This window comes from Hipposideros armiger, unplaced genomic scaffold, assembly GCF_001890085.2.
Source record: "Hipposideros armiger isolate ML-2016 unplaced genomic scaffold, ASM189008v1 scaffold_419, whole genome shotgun sequence".
NCBI classification, from domain to species: domain Eukaryota; kingdom Metazoa; phylum Chordata; class Mammalia; order Chiroptera; family Hipposideridae; genus Hipposideros; species Hipposideros armiger.
The window spans coordinates 530,451-552,219 of NW_017731769.1; the positions used below are offsets into that span (position 1 = coordinate 530,451).

The 21,769-nt window shown below is 57.7% G+C and overlaps 1 protein-coding gene across 2 annotated transcripts in view; it reads left to right on the forward strand.

The window, feature by feature from the left end:
• The first annotated feature begins 614 nt into the window (after positions 1-614).
• Positions 615-21,769, forward strand: part of ZNF185 (zinc finger protein 185 with LIM domain) — a 66,626-nt gene continuing 45,471 nt past the window's right edge. Inside the window, exons 1-9 of one of the 2 annotated variants that reach the window (XM_019664258.1) lie at positions 615-669; positions 15,354-15,432; positions 15,626-15,749; positions 16,176-16,241; positions 18,491-18,529; positions 18,634-18,711; positions 19,331-19,420; positions 20,340-20,426; positions 21,429-21,512. In XM_019664258.1, the coding sequence (XP_019519803.1) occupies positions 15,399-15,432; positions 15,626-15,749; positions 16,176-16,241; positions 18,491-18,529; positions 18,634-18,711; positions 19,331-19,420; positions 20,340-20,426; positions 21,429-21,512 (602 nt within the window). In that variant the 5' untranslated portion in view covers positions 615-669; positions 15,354-15,398. Of the gene's footprint in view, positions 670-6,845; positions 6,932-15,353; positions 15,433-15,625; positions 15,750-16,175; positions 16,242-18,490; positions 18,530-18,633; positions 18,712-19,330; positions 19,421-20,339; positions 20,427-21,428; positions 21,513-21,769 lie in introns of those variants that run through there. The other variant, XM_019664257.1, reaches the window with a different exon arrangement.

A 21,769-nucleotide genomic window follows, 5' to 3' on the forward strand; every position in this document is an offset into this window, starting at 1 on the left:
ACTTCCTGCATGATCTCAGCCGCCAGCCCCCCAGCCCCCCTCCTCGCCCCCCTCTCCACCCCTGTCTGGGATCTCCATCTGTAAAATGGATCTAGGAACAGGAGTTCTCGACAGAATTAACCCGCAGCATCTGTAGAAGTCATTGGCCCCGAGCGGGGGCCAGATCGCTTCGGGCGCGGGCAGGGGCGCAGTTAGGCAGCCGGGGACCTTCACGTGGCGGAGGCCTCCCAGCCCGGGGCCGCGAGCCTGGAGGAATTTGCCTGGAAGTTTTCCACCGCGGCAGAGCGTCCTGGAGCTCGCTCCGGGCTCGGTGCGGGGAGCCCCAGCCTTGATTTCTCCAGCAGCCCCGCGAGGCGGGGCCGGGAAGAGGCGGGCCGGCCAGGACACTGGCGGGAGAATGTGCGGAATGTGCCAGGCGCATCTACCTACCCCAGGAGAGGGCAGAGGAAGGGGGCCGGCCGAGGGGAGGGGCGAGGGGCGAGGCTCCGGGCGCCGGAGAAAACCTGTTTGTTCTCCTGCGGGCGGAGCCCAGTCCGCGCCTCCTCGCCGCCCTGCGCGCTCCCTGCCGCGCCCCGCGCCCAGCGCCCGCCGCCCGGCCCGGCTGAGGGAGCCCGCGCCCCGCGCCCGCCCGACCCTCCGCCCGCCCCGCGAATCGGGCACCTGTGCCAGGTAGGGCTGTCGAGTCGCCGTCGGCGCGGCCCGGCAGAGAGGCAGCAGGGGGCACCGGGCTGTACCCAGCCCAGTGACAGGGACAACTCCGGGCGTCAGTTTCCCCATCCATAATCTTCGCTCACTCCAAGCATCCCTCCTGGGCTTCCGCCCGGGAGGCAGTGCACCTGGTTTTCTGGTTTTCACTGTGAGCAGAGACTGAGAGAGACAGAGAAGGCTGACCTGGCCTATGGGGCCCTCACTCTTTCTGGAAGAGAGGGTTTGATTGTTAGTAAATGGCCTGGGTCCAGGGTGCTCTGAGAGTTAATTGCAGGCCTCAGAATTAGGGAATCTCAGATCAGCTAGTCCACCCTGTGTCCATTTTATAGATGAGAAAACTAAGACTGAGAGCAGACGGCTCAAGGGTTGCTTGTGATGAGCATGTACTGGGCACAGGGCAGCCTCCTGAAGGGCCACCAGGAAGGTAGCTGCTCAGACAGAAGGCGCCGAATCAAGTGTCGCTGGGTGTTATCGAGGGGATCTTCAGCGAGCGGGCTCTGTGGCTGGATTGTTTTGATGGGGGCAGGGGGAGCCAAGAGTCTGTCCTCTTTGGAAAGGCAGAGTGATACCTCGTCGCCTCAGAAAGAGACTGAAAGCTCAGCTCCTGTCTCTGTCCCTCCACTCTGCCGCTTCCGAGCTGGGGGCACCTGGGCAGCTCCTTCAGTCAAAGGGGGTGACTCGCCAGGCTGCCTGCCACCAGGGCTGCTGGAGGCTCAGATTAGGTTGGTGGCGGGTGTGCCTGGGCTTTGGGACAGCTGAGATGCGGTAGGAACTGTGTTTGCACTCAGCTGTTGGCACTTAGCCTTGACATCATGGAAGACTGTACAGCCGCATCTCAGGACCACAGTCTGTGAACCCAGAGAGAGAGAGAGCCCCTCACACCCCACCCAGCAGTGGGCAAGGCCTCTGGCACCTGGACCTCGTCTTGCTTTGGTTTCATGGCATCTGGCCGGGGACAGGAAGCAGGGTCCCAGGGGCTGATAGGCCTGCACAGTGGGAAGGGGCTCTGGGTCTCACGCCCTTATCACCAGCTTACACAGAGCTGTGGAGGAAGGCTGGATCGGGTAGTCCTACTTTCCCAGGGCCTCCACTGCCTCATCTGAAAAATCAGAGACAGCTCAGAGACCCTGCTCACCACTTAGAAGCAAGTGGCCAGGACATGAATGCACAGACGAGGGGCCAGCTTGCCAGCTGGCCTTGGTACTTGTTTGCCTCATCAACTCTGGGCCACCCCAGCATGAGAAGGAGCAGGTGATACCTCTTTCTGAGGTGAGGTATCACCTGTCCTACCCCGTTGTGCCCTCCTGGCTTGGCCCTCAGAAGCCTGGCCTGGCTGGGGGCACCATACTCAGCTGCAGAGAGCTGATGGAAGGCACCCAGCACAGGGCCAGGCATACAGCAAGTGCTCCAGGTCTGTCCATTTCCACCCTCTGGCCACTCACAAGTCAGCGGTAGAGGTGGCCCATAACCACATTAGGTGCTGTGGCTCTGAGTGGCATAAGCACAGGGGGCTGTGGGTGCCTGGAGCAAGGGAGCAGCTCTGGCTGTGAGGATCAGGGAAGGCTTCCTGGAGGAGGAGGGCTTGGAAGCAGAAGGAGGAGCTCAGCAGCTGCCAGGTCAAGGCCCGCACATCCTTTGGGGGCTGCTTGAGTCTAACCTCCCCCTTGACCTCGAAAGACCAAAACTAGTTCTTCCTAAGCCCCTGTATGTTCCACCCAGACCTGAGCAGCGTGGGCCTGGAAAGAAATTGGATTCAGGCCTGCCCAGGGAGTGACAGTCTAGTTGGGGAGACAGAAAGGCCACTCAGTAAGGAGCAGCCACTTGCATCGAAATGGTACACCTCGTTTTCTCCTCAACTTGAGTCCAGATTCCAGACAGAGCCTCCCGCCTGAGGGCGGTGACCCCAGGGGCAGCCAGTGCTCCACCTCAGCCTCCCTGAGCCTGCCTTGTGCTCCTGGCATTTCTGCCTAGTGCCCCTGTGGCCTCCTGAGATCTGGCAGAGCAGAGATTCTGAGCCCGCAGCCATGGGCCTGGGACCCGAACACCCTAGGCATTGTCATCCAGTCCCTGAACTGTCTGTCCTCAGTCGCATGCCAAGAAAAGTCCCCAGTCTGGCTTAATGCACTCGGGAAGCCCCCCCACCTTTTCCTCCATCACTCAGCCTCCACAGGTGACTGATCCCTTTGGTCTGGATGTTGCTTCAAGCCACAGCCCATAGAGTGCCAGGTCCTGTGTAACAGCAGCTTGCCTTCTGCTTGCTGAGCCCTGAGGCTGTCCCCGCTGCCAGGCCCTCATGGCATGGGATAGGACCATGGCTGGGGAAGAGGAGAGCTGCAGCCCACAGGGCGCCTCGGGCCTTTGGTCCCTTATGGCTGAGATCCATTAGGGACTCTGCATTCATTCCCGCTGTGCCTGCAGACAGCAGGCTGATACCAGGACAAGGGAGACCCACACCCTTGAGACTAATGCTCAGGAAGTGTTGGCATCATTGCTTCTGAGGGTCAGACAGCTGGCAGGGGACTCATGAAGTAGAGCAGGGGGGTGAATGGTGGGGCAGGGAAGTGCCTTTCCAACCCAGGGGTAAGAGAGTGGCTGGGAAGTCAGGCTGGGTTCGAACCCCAGTTCATCTACCACCATCTAGTTGTGCAAACCTGAGCACATCACACAAACCGGGGAAGCCTGGGTTTTGTCACCTGTGCAGAAGGCAGGTTGAAGACGGAACACCTGCTGTATAGCAGCAAGCAGCTGGAGCCTGGCACAGAGGTAGCGCTCTGTCAGGGATGTCAGTTGAACCAGGACCACGACAGCCTCCTCCAGGAGCTGCGGTGGCCAGTGGTGAGGTTGGGGCCAGGCTAGGAGGGATGTAGGCTCCTTACTTGAGGAAAAAGTTGTTTAAAAACCACTGCTAGTTTGTGCCAATGATGCACACGGTGTCTATTCACAGTTAAATGATTTGCCACGGAACACTTCATTCTTAGGTCATTTCTGGATGCCTGTTATAAAATACGCTTTCTTTGTAAATTTTCACTGTTTTTATTTTTAACGTTTTATCTTGGATTAATTTAAAACTCACAGAATAATTGTAAAAATGGTACAAAGAACTCCCTTGAAGCCTTATCCAATTTTCCACTGTTAACATTTCTGGTGGTTTTCTTCAGGAAGGAGAAAGTTGACATGGAGGCACTTGTGTGATAGTACCTGTCCACTGGGAAGTGGCTATGGAGCCGTCAAGAGGTGGGCAGGGCTGCTGTCAGTTCATTTATCCAAAGGGAAACTGAGGCAGAGAGAGGGACTTGATCAAGACTCATTTGAGGATTAAGAATGGAGCCAGGTTACCTGATGTCACAGATACACACATATGTATTATACTTGGCCAATCTCTTGCGTGCACTGGGCGCTGAGGCACAGGGCAGACTGAGAACTGAGAAGGACAGGGATAGGGAAGTGGGCGGGGCAGGCCTGGGTGGAGAAGGGACTGGAAAATGAAAGGACAAGAGGCCCTATGGGTGTCATTCTCAAACTCTGATGTGGGGAGGCAGGAATCTGCAGCTTAAGTACACACCCCAGAGGGACCCAGAGGCCACTTTCAGGAACACTAAGCTTTTCCCGTGGGGAGTGTGCTTACTTTCCATTTCAAGAGCAAGCGGAGAACTGGGGCTGCTGGTGGTGGCCACAGAGGTGGTTGCAGAGAGCCCTGTGGCCACGCCCTGGTTCAGACAGGAGACCTGGCCTCTGGGGCCAGTGGTGGGCAGTCCCCACGCTGCTGCTGGTTGTTGCTGGTGGTCCCTGGTTTTGGCCTCATCTGTGGGCACACTTCAGGCACTTGGTCCAGCCCCCTTGGTCTGGTCCCTGGGATCGTTGGCTCAGCACGCCACTTTCTGATGACTAGGTCAGTTTCCCAGAGAGCTTGATGTGGCCAAGAGTTACTATGGAGAGAGCAGGCGCAAGGATTCCAGTCACAAGAACGGGTATCCCTGGTGAAAATGCTTACATCAGGCAGTGCCCAGTTTAGACTGAAAACAAAAACAAAAAACCCCGAAGACTCAAAGCGGGACTTGCCTCGCCGCTTCTGCCCGGCCAGCTCCTACTCATTCTTTCATTCTTTTGGGTGTGCCCAAGCCCAAGCTGCTCCAGGCTGTCTGTCTGACCAGCACCCAGCCCAGCATCAACTTTCCTAAATGTTTGTGGAGCAAATGAAAATGTGGGCAAATGCTTTCTCCTCTCCGAGTGTCCATAGTCTAATCCAAAAGTGGGAGCAGTGATAAGAGGGAAGGGTGGAACTCAGGGGACTCTGGGCCTGGGGTGGACAGGAAGGTGAGAAAGAAGGCCCGTGGGAGGGGACTGGCAGGGAGAGAACTGCCAGGAGGGGCAGGAGCCCTGCCCGAGGTCAGCTGGAGTGGGAGGTGTTGTGGGTGGGGAGAGGGGGCTGGGCACTGCTTTTCCCCTTGAGCCTCACTCGTGATCACCTGTAACCAGGACAGAAGTAATTAGTTTTGGCCAATGTTAGTCAGGGGCAAAAGTGGGAGGATTTCCCTGTTATTGGGCCTACTCTGGCAAAGGCTGAATGGATGGCAGAGTGAGGGTTCCAGGGTATTCCTGGAGAGATGCCCCTCCTCGATGAGTGTCCAGGGGTGGAGGTGGGCTCCATGAGCCCTGAGTCCCTTTCGGCCTGCTTGGCTGTCTGTGTGCAGATGGGGATAGCATCTCTGCCCCACTGGGATGAGCTTTACACCGCTTTGGTTCCCAGGCTGCAGAGACAACTGGGATGGGGGTAGAGTGGGGCCACAGAGCCAGCCAAGGCCCCAGAGGAGGGCTCCCAGGGTACCTCAGGGCCCCTTCTCATGGTACAGCAGAGGCTCAGGGCTGGGCATGGCCTCCACAGAGACATCTCAGAGGGCTCTACCCAGAAGCCCTCACTGGCCTTTGAGGCCAAGCCACCTCTGAAATGGCCCAGTCACCCCAAGCAGTTGCTTGTATTCAGCCTGCCAGGAACTAGAAAGTGGGCACAGGAGAGCCAGAAGGAATCCCAGCCCCGCAGGAGTGACAGTGGCCGGGTGGCCATGGCTCCCTTTGCCCTCTCAGGCCTTAACCTCCCCACTGCCTTGGGAGGGAGCTGATTCATCTCAGATGTCTGCCTCCCAGGGTCCCTCCAGCGCTGACGCCGAGAAGTCTAGATTCTGGGGTATTGGGGGTGGGATTGGAGGGGAAGAGGTAAAATTCCAGACTTTCATGCAGAAGTCATTTACCTGTAAAGCACATTTACAAATACTCCCCTCATGCGTTTTTTTTTTCCATATTACATTTCCCCCTCTGCAACCCAAGTCTCCTCCAGCTCTTTTTTCTATGTGGTGTACCTCCTTCCTGTTGCCCGTTGTGCATCGGGCAGGTCAGGGCGCTCTGCTCAGCTGCTCACACTGGCCCCTGGGAGCTGTGTACTGAGCATCGGACTGCGGGGCTTGGAGACCCAGCTGCTCAGCCATTGCTCTGGCAGGCCTCTGAAGGGCCCCTTCCCCCAGACTGCTGCTGAGACCTTCTAGATCCCGAGACCCTGTGGAACAGCACCAGAGGTGCCCACTCCACCCCTCCCTGGAGGAAAGCAACCTGCTGCTGACTGTCCTCTGGTAGCTGCTGAGACCAGGAATCAGGATGTCCCCATTCACGGGACCTGGCCGCAGGAGGCTGCTTCATAAAATGGGACGTTTGATCATTCCAGCCCTTTTGGCCCGGGGAATCAGGTCAGCTGCCTGAGTGCTGGCTTAGGTCTGCCTGGGTCCAGACTTACCAGTCTGCCAAGTGTGTGCCCTGAGAAAGGACTGGATGAGGGCACCAGAGCAGGGGGTGGAGGTCACACTTCCTGACTTTTAGTGCCCCCAGCCCCCTCACGCTCCATGCCATGTCCTGCCTGGGGCCTCGGCACCATTCATCTTTGTGTTCAGGCCTTTGTCAGCCTGGCCTGCGGAGTTCATGCCAGCTCATCCTTGCAATTCCCGTTACAATCTTCTTGGGAAGCCTGCCCCACAGCCTGGGCTCTCCCTGTGAAGACGGGCCTTTGACATCCAGGAATTGTTCCAGAGTGAAGACAGGGCAGGGAGGCACTGCATGGCATCCTGTGACCCTGGTGATGAGCAGAGGGGCTGCACTGATGCCCAAGTCTTCCCCCCATGACCAGGTGCAGGAGTCAAGGAGCACTGTGAGAAAAGGGCTTCATCGTTAGCCAGAGAGGGTAAGTGACATTTCAGGTGACTTGTTCTGATGGAAGCAGGACTTAGATTCCTTGTCTAGTGCTCTTTCCTTTGCACCTGAGTTGGAAGAGACAAACGGATATGTGACTATGAGGCCCTGACCAAGTCCTCCACATCTCTGATGGCACCAATATGCCTCTCCTGTGTAATGACAGTTGATGGGCCCAGCTGGCTTGTCTCTGAAACTTTCTGAACACACACCGCCTTCTCAGATTCTGTTACTGCTACCCCCTTCAGGCTCAGGGGCTGCCAGGCTGGCTGCAGAGAGAAGCTCTCTAAGGAAGGAGTCTGGGAGAAGACACTTGCCACCCCTTGGCTGTCAGACAGGACTCCCCAGCAGGTGGACTTTGGCTACCTCAGTGTCACCCTTCTCTTGATAATGCAGATCACCCCAACCCTGGGGCAGTTCATTACCTTGAAAGAGCTTGAGAAGGGCCTCTCCCAGGTACTTAGGCACAAGAGAAGACCCTGACCTTGAAGTTCAAAGGCATTTGCTTGAAACACACCCAAAGAGGACCTAGGTGTCTATACGGAAGGTGGCTCTAAGGCACGGGAACTTTTCTGTTTTCTTTTCTTTCTTTCTTTTTTTAATGGGAACTTTTCTTTGAGTCCTTTCCCTGCTGCTGGGGCCACTGGAGGCTCTTTGTCCAAAGGGAACATTTACAGTGCAAATGGGCAGAGCCTCCCCCATGCTCAGAACCCCCATCACCAGGGCAGGTCTCCAGTAAGTCAGGCTGTCACACAGGGGAGTAGGGGTACAGCCTGGGAGGGTGGCTCTGGCAGTCTGGAGCCTTGGGGTTGTAGAGACCAACTCAGGATCTCATAGGCAGGCCAGAGGAGACAGGTGTGACAGCTGGGGTCCCACTTGCAGGCTTTGTTTTTTCCATGATTTAGTCATTGACACCCTCATCCAATGGCGGGGTGCCAAGGCCCCATGGGAGAAAGGAGTCTCCTTCCCACCAGGCCACCTGTCTTCTTGGAGACCCGTGGCAGCACCCAGCTAAAGGATCGGAACTGGCTAGGTCGACCCATCTTAGCAACAAATTGCTGGGAGACACGGGGCTTTCCATCACTTCACCTCTCCCCTCATGAGCCAGATGGGAGCACTTACAAGGGAGGCCATATTCTCAGGCTCTGCCTTTGTGAGATGCTCCTGCCCCAGAGCCCCATGGACATGCTTGAAGACAGAGCTTCACTGAAACATGGCCTGAGGTTGGCCCAGCAACCAACCCCTGCACAAGGCTTTGATGGCTTCATCAAGATGTCACTTGTCACATCCGCATTTGGTCACTGGGCTTGGCTGCATGGGCTGTGATCTGGGTTGTATGCTCTTGCCGTCCCACTGCTTCCTCATGCCGACTCCTGACCCATGAGGGGTCCACTCAGAACTGAGCAGCGGGCTCCGGTTCCAAGAGACAGAACTGCGATCACTGCTGGCCAGGAATGGGGCCTCTTGGAAGGCCGGTGCATATGGGAAAATGCCGCCAGGCTTCCTCTCAGCTCCCTGGGTGCAGACTGTCACAACTCACCTCTGGGGAAGCCCTGCCCCTTGGTCTTCTGCCCAGGCTGTGCCCACTCATGCTCACTCACGGTGGCCAGCGCCCAGCATACACACAGTCAGACAAGCCCCAACACCCATACCCTCTGGCTGTGGCTCCTTCATGTACAACAAAGTGCCATGCTCCTGGAAGACCAGGCTAAATGTGTTTTGTTCCTCTTCCCTCCCAGTTTAGCTAGGAGGTCCCTGCTGGGCATCCAGCATCCCCTATTTCCCTGCCACTCAGGGCGAGAGAAGGGTAGTCACTCAGCCTGCTGCCTCCTTTCACATAAGCCCTTGCCACAAAAATCCCAGGCCGGGGGCCTGGGGCCCCGGGGGCTGGGGTGGGTCGGGCTGCCTGTGTCGGCGGGCCCAGCTGCCTTGCCCCCTCCTCGATGAGCATCCAGTTGTCCGGAAGAAGCCAGCCCTTCCCAGCTGGGCAGCGTGAGCGGAAACGGACATTTCAATGCTGGGGTGTACTGGCGTCGGGGCAGCAGCAGCAGCACGGGAGTGAGGGCCCCAGGATGGGGTGACACTCAGAGGCCAGAGAGGGCCACCAGGCCAATGGCCCTCCACACCCATGCCCATGGCTGCTGCGCTCTCTGCCCGAGGTGGATTCTGCACCTCCACACCTTCCTCCTCTCCTGTGGACCCTTTTCCCTTCCACACTAGTGGTAAATGCAGACTTTTGGTGTAGTGTGACCCAAAATGGGACCAGGCTGTGTCCCCGAGCCAGGGGGCTGCGGGGGCTTGAAGCTTCCTCTGGGGGATGCCTCCTGGGCAGAAGCTCAAGGCCATTTGGCAAGGAGGTAGCTGCAAGGGCAGGCACAGAGGTTTGCTTGGAAAAGGGGGTGTGCACAGCTTGGGGAGTCAAGCAGGGTGGCTATTGTAGAAAACTTTCTCCAAGTTAGTCTTCTCGTCTGGGACGCAGAGCACGTCCTTGTGGGGTGCGAGGCGCCCCCTCCTCCTGCTGCTTCTCTCTCCATCTCTGTCTCCTCACGCATCAGCCAAGCATTTGCGTCACTGTCTGTGACTCCCCCCAGCCCCCCTCTCCCGCTAATCTGCCAGCATCAGCTGCTGCATCAGCTACACTTCACTGACAACACCAGGCTTGCTGTGGCTCCTTGTACCCCTCATTGGCTCCTTGCTTCTGTCTGTCCAATCAGGGCCAGAGGCCCCTTCCCTGGAAGGTTGCTGGGCAGAGGCTGTGAGGCAAGAAGGAAGGTGCAGGGGGAGCGTGCCCATTGACATTCAGAGGCCATCTGCATCAGGGAGGGCCTGTCCCCATCTCCCCCTGCCTGCCCCAAGAAACATCTGCAGGCTAATGGGAGAGAGAGAGAAAGGGGTGAAGGGCCAGGAGGGTGGGCTGAGGGCATCCACTTGGTGTCTGAGGTGGCCTGGCTTGCTCAGGAGGACTTGGACTTGGGCCTGAACTGCCACGGGACAGGCTAGTGTAGTCTGAGTGTAGGATCTTGCTCGGAGTTGGCACGAAGAGTGGCACTGCCTAATGGGGCTTCATGTAGTGAGGCTCCAGGAGTGTGCTGGGGAGGACAGCTGGAGTGGAAGGAGGCAGATAAGCCACACTGCTTTGGTGGCCCAGGCCAGGCCCCCAAGCAGTGCAATATGGCGATTCCTAAGGAACCAAAAAACTTCTCCCTGTCAAGGTAGAAACGAGGTGCACAGGGTAACTGTCTGAACCAGAAATGTGCTCACATGGGCCATTTGGGAGATGAGGACACCCACCAGCATCAAGATATGCAGATTCCAGGGAGCAGCACGTGCTCTGGCTTGGGGGTACCTTGCCAAGAGGAGACCTAGACAGCAGGTCCACAGGCTTGACGGTTTGGAACCACTTTACAGATGGGGAGACCAAGGCTTAGAGAGCGGGACAGCATCACAGCCATGTGAGGCCACGTAGACACAAGGAGCAGAGATGTCTTTGCTCTCAGGTTAGGTGGCTCTTCTGCATGGCAGGGCTCATGCATCAGGGGAAGTATAAGACTGGAAGGCCCCAGGACAAGCAGGAGGTCTCCTGCTTCACTTCTGAAGGCTGCTGGAAATGGAACAACCCAGTAATCCAGTGTCTATCTCACTTTGCTCTCCACCTTCTCCATGGGGTGAGTTGGGAGGTGCAGAAGTCCCAGACAGAGCAGCTTCTCTCTTTCATGTCCTCTTGAACTTGGTCAGCATCTTTCATCTCAGATACAGAGGGGATGGAGAGTCTGGGGCTGCAGGGGTGTGGGCTGCCCTCCTCTGAAGAGATTCTGGGGTCCGGTGCTTGGAGTCAGTAGTGGCTGGACCAGGCTGAGCAGCCAGGCAGACACTGTGGGTGGCTGGCTGGAGCCCAGGAGTCCCCTCCCTCCAGCAGGTGTGAGTAGCTGCTGAGGCCAAGTGCCTGGCTTTGGAGGACGGGTACAAGTGCCAGTGGTGGAGTGGGGGTGTGCCTGGGCCACCTGCACCCTGGCACTTTGCTCCGAGGAGCACTCCAAGCCATGGAGCAGGAGATGAGCAGGGCCACTGTGGGGCTGCAGCTCAGATCCCGGCTGTGTCCTCCACCGTCTGGAAGCTGGAAGTGTGGCCTGGGGCCATTGCCCCACCTCCCCGGGCTCCTTTGCTCATGGCGGAGCGGGATGACAGTACCCTTACTGCCAGCCGGTTGCAGACCTGCTGCCAGGCTTGTGTGTCCTGGCCCCTGGACTGGGCACCTGCCCTGTTAGCGAGCTCGCCATCCATGTCTCAGGGCCCCGTGGAAGGGCAGGGCCGAGGTGCCCATCCTTGTACTTGGGTCTTCTTGCACCATCGCTGCCAGCCTCCGTGCTCAGAGCACCCCCTTCCATGGCCTCCTTCTCCCCAGGAACTGCGCTAGACAGCTGGGGGGAGGTGAAAGGGGGTTGGGGGAGGCCTGGGAGTGGGGAGTTATCTTCAGCACCTGCGCTGTGCATTCCTTCTGTCCTGCCGTGCCCCTTACATTTGTGAGGGAAGCCAGCCTCCTGCTCCCTGGGGCCTCTGCGTTGTGTTGCTGGCAGCTGCTGCTGTGACCTCCCCCTCTGAGATCAGACCCTCAACACACCACCTGCTCTCCCTCCACCCTGGGCTCGTGGGCAAAGAGGACGGAGGCTCCTGGAGGAGGCCTCGTGTGCCCGCAGCAAGGCGCTGCTGGCAGCTCGGCCCTACAGGCCCAGGGCGGCGTCCTCTTGTCCGCCTGGCCCTGGGATGTCCACCCAGCCAGAGGGAGAGAATTCCCAGGGTCACTGCCTCCGTTCACTCACCTCACGTCGCATCCCTCCTTGTCACTGCTCACCTGTAGCAGCTTTTGAGACCCACCCTTAGCTATCCAAGCAGCCCCAGCTCCAGTTTCATTTGCTCAGACCACTGTTTAGTCTTCAGCACAGAGGCAGTACCGTTCATGATAGGAAAATTAGACATACAGAAGAGCAAAGTATTTTGGTATGTATCCTTTCAGGTGTTTCTTTCTACGTGCATTTTTATGTAAATATATTTTTAAGTAAATGGCACCATCCTACGCATCTTGTTTTAAAAGCTGCCTTTCACTTAATGATATATGGAAACCATACACATGAAGGCTTGTTATGTATCACATATATCAATATCATTTGTAATGACTGCATAGTCTGTGTTTGAACGATGGATCATTATACGTTTAGAAAGGACTGCTGGGAATTTAGATTATTGCCAAATTGTCACCGTGACACTCAACAGTGGGATGACACCCTTCTTGTATACTTGGTTCCCTTATGCAGCTGTCTCCTTAGGAGATAATGTGGTGATGGGAACTGCTCAACCAACGGCTTGCCCTTTCTAAGGCTTTCAGCGCGCATGGAGATTTGTGCTCCAAAAAGATGCCCCTCTTGAACTGCCCACCAACAGTGCATGAGAGCTGCCCAGAAAACGCCCTTCTGAGTGTTCAGCACCGCCCCCCCCCCAATCTCCAAAGCTGCCCCTGCTTGCAGTGAGGGTTTTCCCGGCTGTCCCCTGATTCGTGGCCACTTTGCTCTGCTCTCCAAGAGGGGCAGGGATGGCAGGTGTGAGAGGAGACCCGGGTCCAAGAAGAGGTAGTGATGTTTGATATGTCAGAAGCATGGCCCCTGCCAGCCTGCAGTCCAGCGGCAGGGGTGTTCAGTGCAGGCTGTGTGCTGGGGTGTGAGGGGTGCCTGGACTCTGTCCTCACTGAGGCTGCTGGAGGGGGCAGGTCCTGTCTGGGAAGACGTGGGTCCACAGTACCATGCACTCTGGTCAGAGGAGGGGAGAGTTCCCGAGGAGCAAGGGCAGGCAGGACAGACGGGGCCCTGAAAAGGGGGCAGGAGGAGCTGGAGGGCCACCTTCCGGGGATGCTGAGGCACCTGATCTGTTTGGAACAGCATCACCATTAAGGGGGGTTGGAGAGAAAAGTGGGTGGGTCAGGGGACTGGCTGGGGGAGCTTGCCCCAGTCGTTGTGGGGAGCCTGCAGAAGCTGAGTGGGAGTCGAGGCCAAGTGGGATTAGGGGCCGATGAGTGCTCCCAGAAGGAGGCACAGATAAAAGCAGGTGGACCAGGGACAAAGTCAGAAGTGACTGCGCCTTGAACCAGGGCTGAGGGATAAGGGAGAGGAGGGCGTGGTGAAGTGGAAGGAGAAGCTAGCTCTCCAGCTGGGCCCTCCATTCAAACCTCGTGTGCCCATCTGTTTGGCCAGCACTGATCACTTTAAAAGCCCCTTGCACCAAAGAGCTTCCTTTCTCTTCAGTCCTGTGGACTGAAGAATATATTCGGACTCTCAAATATATTGTCCCATCAAAAAGAAAAGACATTTGACTTCTGAGATGAATCATCGTTCCTGGTCTTTAACTGTAAAGACGGGGCCTGAGGCAGCATGGGTGCCATCCCTGCTCCGCCCATCCTCACTGAGGGCTGTTGTGCATGTCCCTGCCCCTTTGGCCCTGGAGTCCCCAATGGCCCCTCTGCCTCTGTCATTCTTCATGTGTGTGAGTCTGTCCTGATTTTGGAAGTGGCTTATTTGGTTCTGATTAGGCAGGAAACCTCTAGGCAACGTGGCCGACAGGTTTGTCCACAGGAGACTGATGAGTTCCTGAAGGAACCTAAAGACTGAGTATTAGGAATTCCTGAGCTGAGACCCAGAGGAGGCGAGGGACTCGCCCAAGCTCTTGCAGTCAGTCAGCAGCACTAGGAGACCAATGGACCAAGATCTCAGGAGGCGACTCTGTCTGTGTGCCCCGCCCACTAGGGCCACTCCATGGGTGGCTGGGATGGGACAGTTGGGTCTGTGAGGATCACCTATGGAATGCGCGTTGCTCCGTAGAATTCCAACGTGGCCGCCTCGGTGGAGGGGCTGGGCACGCAGGGTGCCCATTCATGGTGATGAGGTGCCGTTCCTGGCGCACAGTGAGCTCCGGCCTCCTGGGCTGCTCATTTGGTGCAGTTTATGGGAAAGCCAGCTCTTGCTGATGTGGCAAATTTGGTTTGCTCTTGGCCTCCTGCCCTGCCCGTTTTAGTGTGCCCCTGACCTCCACGGTAACATGTCCAGGCCTTGCCAGCTGGCAGCAAGATCTGGCTGCTTGGGCTTGGCCCTGGAAGGGCCCAGAGGGTGGCAGGCCCCTAAGAGAGAGGCTGCTCTGCCTCCGGACTATGCTGGCAGAGCCAGGACCCCTGCTTCCCATTATACCTGCCCACCTAAGCCTCCAGCTCCTCTCTTGAGGCCCAAGAGGCCGGCTGTGTCAAGTCGGGGCTGTGACTAGACCCACGATGTAGGCCTTGCGTCTCCCTGCAGCCCCGGGGCCAGTCCCAGCCTCGAGAGCTGGCTTCCTCACCCCAGCCCTTCCTGGGGCGAACAGCCTTCATGGAGCTGTGAAGGCCTCACAGATGACCACAGCCCACCCCTCACTGGCCACAGGGGGGCAGTACTGGGCAGAAGGGCAGAGAGGAGGTAAGGAGTCAGAGAAGGGCTAGAAGACAGAGAGAGGAAGAAAAAACAGAGCACAAGACGTCCCCCACTTTCCAGACACAGCGGCAAGCCCTTACCAGATCCCCACCCTTGCCTGGTCCCTAGGAGTTGGCAGTGGGACCCTGGGCTTTCCTCACTGGAGCTGGAGCCAACCCCTGAACCACACAGAGCTGCACAGCCCCAGGCCATGCTTGTGCTAACTGAGGACCACCCACAGTCTCCTCTCCCAGTGAGGACAGGTTCAGAGCCACTGCTGCGTGGCTCCTATCCAACTGCCCTGTGATCTTGGCTGTGCCCGCTGGTGCCGGGCACTTGCAAGACATTGGTGCACTTTGTCATCACATCAGTCTTGAAGGGTAGACTTTTTTTTAACTCCCGTTTTAGAAATGAGAACATTGAGGCAGCCTGGAGAGGTTAGCTGACTGGCCCAAGGTCTGCCAGACAGCTACTAAGAAGTGAGAGAGCTGGTCCAACCCCCAGGCCCCCTCCACCTTCCCCCAGTCCCTCCTTCTGCGTCCACCAGCGCCAGACCCCAGGGAGCCTGTTGTCTGTGTGGCACTGTGAAGGCTCCCTTGCTGCCACTCTCTGCCCTACACTCTCCTGGACCTGGAGCCTGGCCATCAGAACTCTAGGAGGGCTTGTGGTCTGCCCTTAACAGCCATCTGTCGAACAGACAGCCCCTGGCAGCCCATGCCATATTCCCCAGGTGAGCAGCCCTGGGCAGACATGTGGGTGTGCCACCCGGCAGTGGCAAATGCAGTGAGTGCTGGCCCCCTGGTCTCAGTCAGCTGTTGCTTCCCAATGCCCAAAAGATAGTCTGGATGGTCTTGGTATGCCAGGGACCGCATGGTGACCCGTGAGCCATTATAAATGCATGAAGTGAAAGCTATGTGCTTACCTTTGCCCCAGGAGCCTTTTTGAATCAACTGAGACGGGACCTGCAGAGCACACGCCATGAGCATCTCAGCTCTTGGAAGCAGCACCAAAGGTGAGGCCCAGGCTCCTTTTTGTCCCAGTCCCAGGCTCAGCACGTGGCTGCCTTCTTCCATGCTGGCCCTACCAGGGTCACGAACACTACCTGGGCAGCAGAGAGAGGGGCATCTTGGGAGGGCTGGAAAGGAATCCCAGGGTCCTGGGGGCTGGGCTCCCCTTCTAAAGCTGTGTGGTCTTGCCCTCACCAGGGAAGTCTCTCCCAGCGGGCGAGGAGGAACGCAGTAATGTCCTCAAGCAGATGAAGGTGCGAACCACTCTGAAGGGGGACAAGAGCTGGATCACCAAGCAGGATGAATCGGAGGGCCACACTCTGTAAGTACAGGAGGCCAGGAAGGCCAGCAGCAACAGGGTGGCGCTGGGGTTGTGATTCACGGGCCCTGTCCACACCTGGAGATACTGAGGGGCTTCCACCATTCAGAGCTCGGCCAGCCAACATGGCCACAGGCCAGCTAGCGAGGGTGGAGCAGTGGAAAGCAATCCAGCTAAGGGCAAGCCTCAACCAAAGTCACAGGGTGGGAAAGCCCTGGGTGCCGGGGTGTGCGTGTGCCCGTGGAATGTGGAGGTGGTCTGTGGAAGGAGAAGGTGAAATGGGAATGGTGGATCAAGTTCCTGGGGTGCATGTACTGCTCCTCCCTCAGCTGCCTTGGGGCCCAGCAGGCAGCCTCTAGGACGGAGGCCACAAGGTAACTGATGGTAAGGGGCCTGGGAGCCACTCTTTTGGGACCCTTCTTTCCCCAGAGAGCTACCTTCTGGCCGGAGTCGTGCCACATCCTTTTCCTCAGCTGGGGAGGTCACGAAGACCAGGTAAGACGTGGTACCCAGATGGCTGGTGGGTGGGCCCCATACTGCAGTCCTCAGGGGAGAGGGAGGGAACCCAAGCGGAGAAGGGACATCAGGGTCTGCAGTTAGCCATTTGAAATTCAGAAGAAGGATGTTTTTTCCTTCTTTGCTTCCCCTTGGGGAAGGGAGAGCACAGGAGTCACTGGGTCCAGTTCCCTGGCCTTGCTGTGTGACCTCAGGACTGGCTGCCTCCCCTCCTGGGCCCCCATGATTCCTCCTGTCAACTGGGATCAAAATTGTCATTGAGAACCCCCTGTAGGAAGTGAGACAACGTCTCTGAGGTGCTTTTAGAGCCACACACAACTCCCTCCATCGGTGGCCCTGGTTGCTTAGCGTACCTGGTAATTGTTATGCCAGGGGAGGCACACATTTGCGCCAAGTGTCTCCTAAGTTCAGGATGACATTTTTTGACAGCTGGCCAAGGGGAACAGCCCCATCCCCTCTCTATTTCGAGGACTTTCACAAAGAGGTGTCCAGGGAGGCTCTGAAGCATGGGCACATCCTGCCCAGACCTGCAGGAACTGCTCCTGAGAAGCAAAGGGATGGGAGACCCAAAAATTCAGGCTTGATCCTTGCTCCAAACAGACAACAATTAGCAGCGAGTGCAGTGCCAGAGCCTTTCTCAGGCAGCGGTAAGGCAGTGGCAGCCGCTGGAATGGAGGGGTCCAAGTTCACTGCTAGCCCCAGGGGCTACCTCTGGTAACTGTGGCTTTGCCTGTCATCCCTCAATGACTCAGCGTCCAATACCTGCCAGGTCCCGTGCTGGGCACAGAAGACACAGCCCTCTCCTCAGGGAGCTGACATCCTAGTAGGGACCACGGATATGACCCAAGTAGAGGGATGAACATACAGAGAGAATTGTGGTTGGTGGGGTTGGCAAGGGCCTGAGGATGGTTCAAAGATAGTCTGCTCTGGGGAGGACTTGTTTATGTGGGGGGAGGGTGCAATTCTCACCTTGAGCTTTGCTTTGGGGGTGCATTTGGAAAGCACGTCTTGGGGCTCTGCGACTCAAGCCCAGAGCAGGGGTACCTGGAAGCCTACAAAAACCTCAGCTCTCATTCTTTTCCACGGGGATGGGGAGTGTCCCGGGCTGGCCAGTGGCCATGGCTAGCCTCCCCAGGACACAGGTATTTCAGCCAAAAATTCTCATTGTGACTAGAAGGGGTACAAGTGACCTTTCTTTCTCTGGTCCCACCCCAAGTGTTCCTGCAACTTGGTCACCTCTGGAAGGCTCTCCCCCATTAAGGACAAGGTCTGTGGAGACGGAAACCACGGCAGCTCTGTGCTGCCCTTCCTGCCTGCCTGCCTGGGTTCCCCGTCGGCCTGCTCCTGCTCTCCAGCCCCAAGCTCCTCTGTTGTGTCCTTGTGTCCTGCCCCTAAGCCCTGGCTGCCCACACTGTCAGCCCTTGGCTCCCACAACCCAGCGCCGCCCGCCCCAGTCCTCTGAGTCCCCTCGGTTGCTTCCAAGCAGGAAGTGCTGAGCCCGTAGGGCGTAATGCTTTCTAGCCACTGACCAAGCCCTGGCCATGCCTTCAGGTCCCAAACTTCTACAAAGACTTGTGATGTGGGTGTCCCAGGGTTTGGAGGAGGGGAAACCCCAGAGGAGCAGGAAGGGAGGGTCAGCTGGCCTTGGCTGGCTCATGCTTGGGCTCTGCCCCTTGGGCCCTCATGAGCCTCCCTGGAAAAGGGGTATCAGGTCAGGAGCCATAGCTTCCGCCTGCCATGGCCTCAGCCCCAGGCCTCTGACCATGGAGCCCCCAGCCTGAACTGGGTGAGCTCTACAAGCAGATGGTGGGGTGGCTGTCAGCAGTCCCAGAAGAGCTCTCGCTCAGGGGGGCACTGGGGCCCTGACAAGCCAGGGAGAAACCATACTGTGGAGGGGATGCCTCTGCAGCCAATGCCCAGCCATAGACCATGCGTTTCCTCCTGGGCACCTGCTATGAGCCTGGGCCACGCTGGGCTGGGCCCAGAACCATCAGCCACAGGTGCTTTTCCTGGGGATCATGAGAGAAACAGGCAGAGCACAGTAGGCACCAGACTAGGGTACAGGTTAGCTGGCTTTCTTGGGAAGCCGCTGGCCACCCCTGCTCCCCTCGTTCTGGCTGCAATGGGATATCCACCAGTCTAACTGCTTTGCTGTCATTAGGGGCATGGAGAAAGTAGGGCTCTCCACAAGGCCTCACTTCACTTCATGCGTTCTTGTTTCTTCACAGGCCTACGAGCACAAGGGCTTCCACTGGCTATATCATCCGGTAGGTGACAGTAGGACCCTGACTGCCTTCCCGTGCCCACCCACACTGCCCCCTGGCTTCTCCCTGGGAGCTCACTGGGCTGTTTCTTTTGGACTGTCTTTTAGAGGAGTGTTCACCAAGCCCATAGACAGCTCGTCCCAGCCCCAGCAGCACTTTCCTAAGGCCAACGGAGCTCCGAAAAGGTATGTCCATGGGGCGCTGTGAGGGCCTGAGCCAGGCTCATGGCAGAGAGAGTACTCTGCGTATCACTGAGGGGGTGGCGGGTGGCGGCTCTGTTCCTGTATAAGTTAGGGCCCTGGAGTGCAGCACAGGGGCAACCAGAGCTGGGGTGGGGCCGATGCAGCTGCAACCACAGGGACTGGAAGCTCCCAGGAAGGTGCCTGGTCCTGTTCGAGCACTCTGGTCTCTGGGAGTGGAGTCCCTGGGCTACTATCTGTGACCTTGCCCAGTCCTGACTCGCAGGGAGCTTTGACTTGCTGATTGACTGCAGTGAGCTGTGTGCTTTAGGCCACCGTCTTGCTGGCAGGCTGAGGAGGCATACTGTCAAAGCACCTTGGTGTCAGGCCGAACCTGGGCTCTGTCAGAAAGGCAGAGCCACAGGGGCGGGGTCTGCCCTTGGCAGGAGGGCTGCCCTGCTCAGGGTGCTGCAGGTGTTCCAGGTGTTCGGCAGGGCTGAGAACAGAGAGGAAAGGCCACCAGCCTTCTCTCGTCCATCCGCCATGAGCCCACTGGGCCGTGTGGGCAAATCTGGAGGCGAGAGGCGCCCGCAGGTGGGCACATGGAAACTCTTTATCTCTCCAGCACTGCCGGTCTGATGAGAGCAGCTCCCGCTGGGCTTCTCCGCCCCTCCTCCTCTGGCTACAAGATGACCACTGAGGATTACAAGAAGCTGTGAGTATGCAATCGCAGCCCCAGCTCAGTTCCTTCCACCAAGGGACAAGCCCAAACACCGGCCTGCTGAAGGCAGCTGGCCACTTGCCTCTGAGCACAGTCCGGGAGCACTATTCCTGCCTGCCTGAAATCCCTGCCAGTTGATACTGTGGCTTGGAGCCCACCAGAAGGTGACAAGCCCCAGAAAGTTTGATGTTCGTGCACACTGCATTTCTGATCTGAGCCAAAGCACCTGTAGGAAGTTTGTAGAAGGGGCTGGTGGGGCTGGAGAAAGGGTCATGGGTCATGGCCTTAGGGCTGCTTCTGTCTGGCATGTTTCCTGGACATGCCTGTCCAGCGCCTCTGGGCTGGGGCTCCCGGCATGGGTTGGGCTGGGCAGGGTCAGGCTAGGGCCTGATGACCCCTAAACGTGCTGCTGACCCTGGAAGTGTATCAGTTGTGGGCACTGTGTGTCTAAAGCTGATCGCTTCTTGGGTATAAATCTTTGGGGTTCCCTCTGGGGTTCCCTCTGGAGTTCCCCTCATGGCCTGTGTGCCCAGGGAAGGGAACTTTGGACAGAGGTGTGGGTTGTGCCTACGGTTCCCAGGTGCCCCACATTTTTATATTGTTTGTTCTTTGTCACCATTGTCCAGTGGCAGCTAGGACATCTTTCTGGAGAAGGGGCCCCAGTTTGAATTGGGTCTTAGGGGACAGTTAGGGTTGGAACAGGGAGAGAAAGGAGGGCTGGCTCTCGAGGAGGAAGAAGTGTCACGAGCAAAAGGCCCAGAGGCAGCAATGCCAACATGTATTGGTGTCGTTGGAAGTCAAGAAGCCAAGTTGCTGAGGGTGGCAGCCTGCCACAAGGAGCAGGGGTGGAGGTAGCGGGAGGAGGAGCCATAATCACCAGCATCCTCAACCCTTTCCTCTCCCCGTCCCTCAGGGCACCCTACAACGTCAGGCGAAGCTCATCGTCAGGGACTGCTGAAGACGAGGACGTGCCCTTCTCTTCTGACGAGCAGAAACGGAGGTAATGGTGCCTGCTGGGCATCCCAAGTCAGTGCATATGGTGAAATAGGAATTGTGCCAGTTGGAGTGATAAAATGCACACGTAGGACATCAGTGCTGGCCCGTGGGCTGGAGAAGAGGCTGCTAGCAACAGGTTTTATCCTCAGATTCCCAGAGCCACCCACGTAGCTGGTCCAGCTCCGAGGACCCTCTTATGCACCTAGGGGAAGAGGGTTAGGGAAAGCCTCATCGGTGGGCGAGCAGAGGCCAGGGGGGAGATGCTTCAGGACTTTATATGAGTTTGTTAAAAAGGAACCTGAGAAAATTGGAGCAAAATAGGCAGCACAAGGGCCCCTCAGAAGAGCCCTCTGTGTGGGTGCTGTGTATGCAGAGTCAGGGCAGGGCCTGTGTGCCTGGGGGACAGGGGGAGAGGGCCAAGCTCCAGAGGTTCCAATACCCCTCACCCCAAAGTGAGGCTGGGTGCTTAGGCAGCACTTAGGCCCCAAAGAAACAAAGCTCCCCCGGGGCTCAGCCTGCCTCTCCCCCCACATGCACAATGCCAACATCTGCCGGCTCCACTGTGACTCAGGAAACAGAGCAATGCCCCCTGCTGAGGGCCTGGCAGACGGGCAGTCCTCAGGGCAGAGTCCACAGTGTCAGGGGATGCCAGGCCTGGGAGGTGCTGGGGAAAAGCCAGGCCACCTGGCATCAACTGCCCACGCTGCCACCAGCTAGGTGTTTGATCTTGGGCCAGTCACTACAGCTCCCCATGCCTCAGTTTCCTTATCTGTACATTGTGGGTGATACTAGCACCTGCCTTCCTGGGTTGGAAGGACTCAGTGAGCCAACATGGATTGGCAGCATGCAGTGCTTGAGAAACATGAGCTACCCTTCCCTCGGTCTCTACTTTCCTGTGAATGGTCCTCGGAGCGGTTGCTACACTGGCTTCCCCCTGCCCCACCGCCTCACTGGGGTGCCCTGAGCCATCCTGCCCATCAGATGCCCCTCCCCTGTGCCACCACAGGTCAGAAGCTGCAAGCAGTGTGGTGAGGAAGACGGCTCCCCGGGAGCGCTCCTACGTCCTGTCAGCAGCCAAGAAGAGCGCCAGGTGAGTTGCACAGTGGGAGACACAGCTCAGCCACCAGCAGGCTCCATGCTCTGAACCAGTTCCCCTCAGGGCTCCGGTCTTCCTCTGCCTGCTGAAGGGTGGAGTGACTGGGCCCTCCTAGCCAGACCTTCTGGGATTCTCAGATGCACTTTCTGGAAAACTGAGGGGTCTGGCTGCTGCCATCAGGGCAGGAAAGGTGCCAGGAAGGGAGAGAGACCCAGAGCCCTGTGGGGCAGAGTGCTCATGACATCACCTGT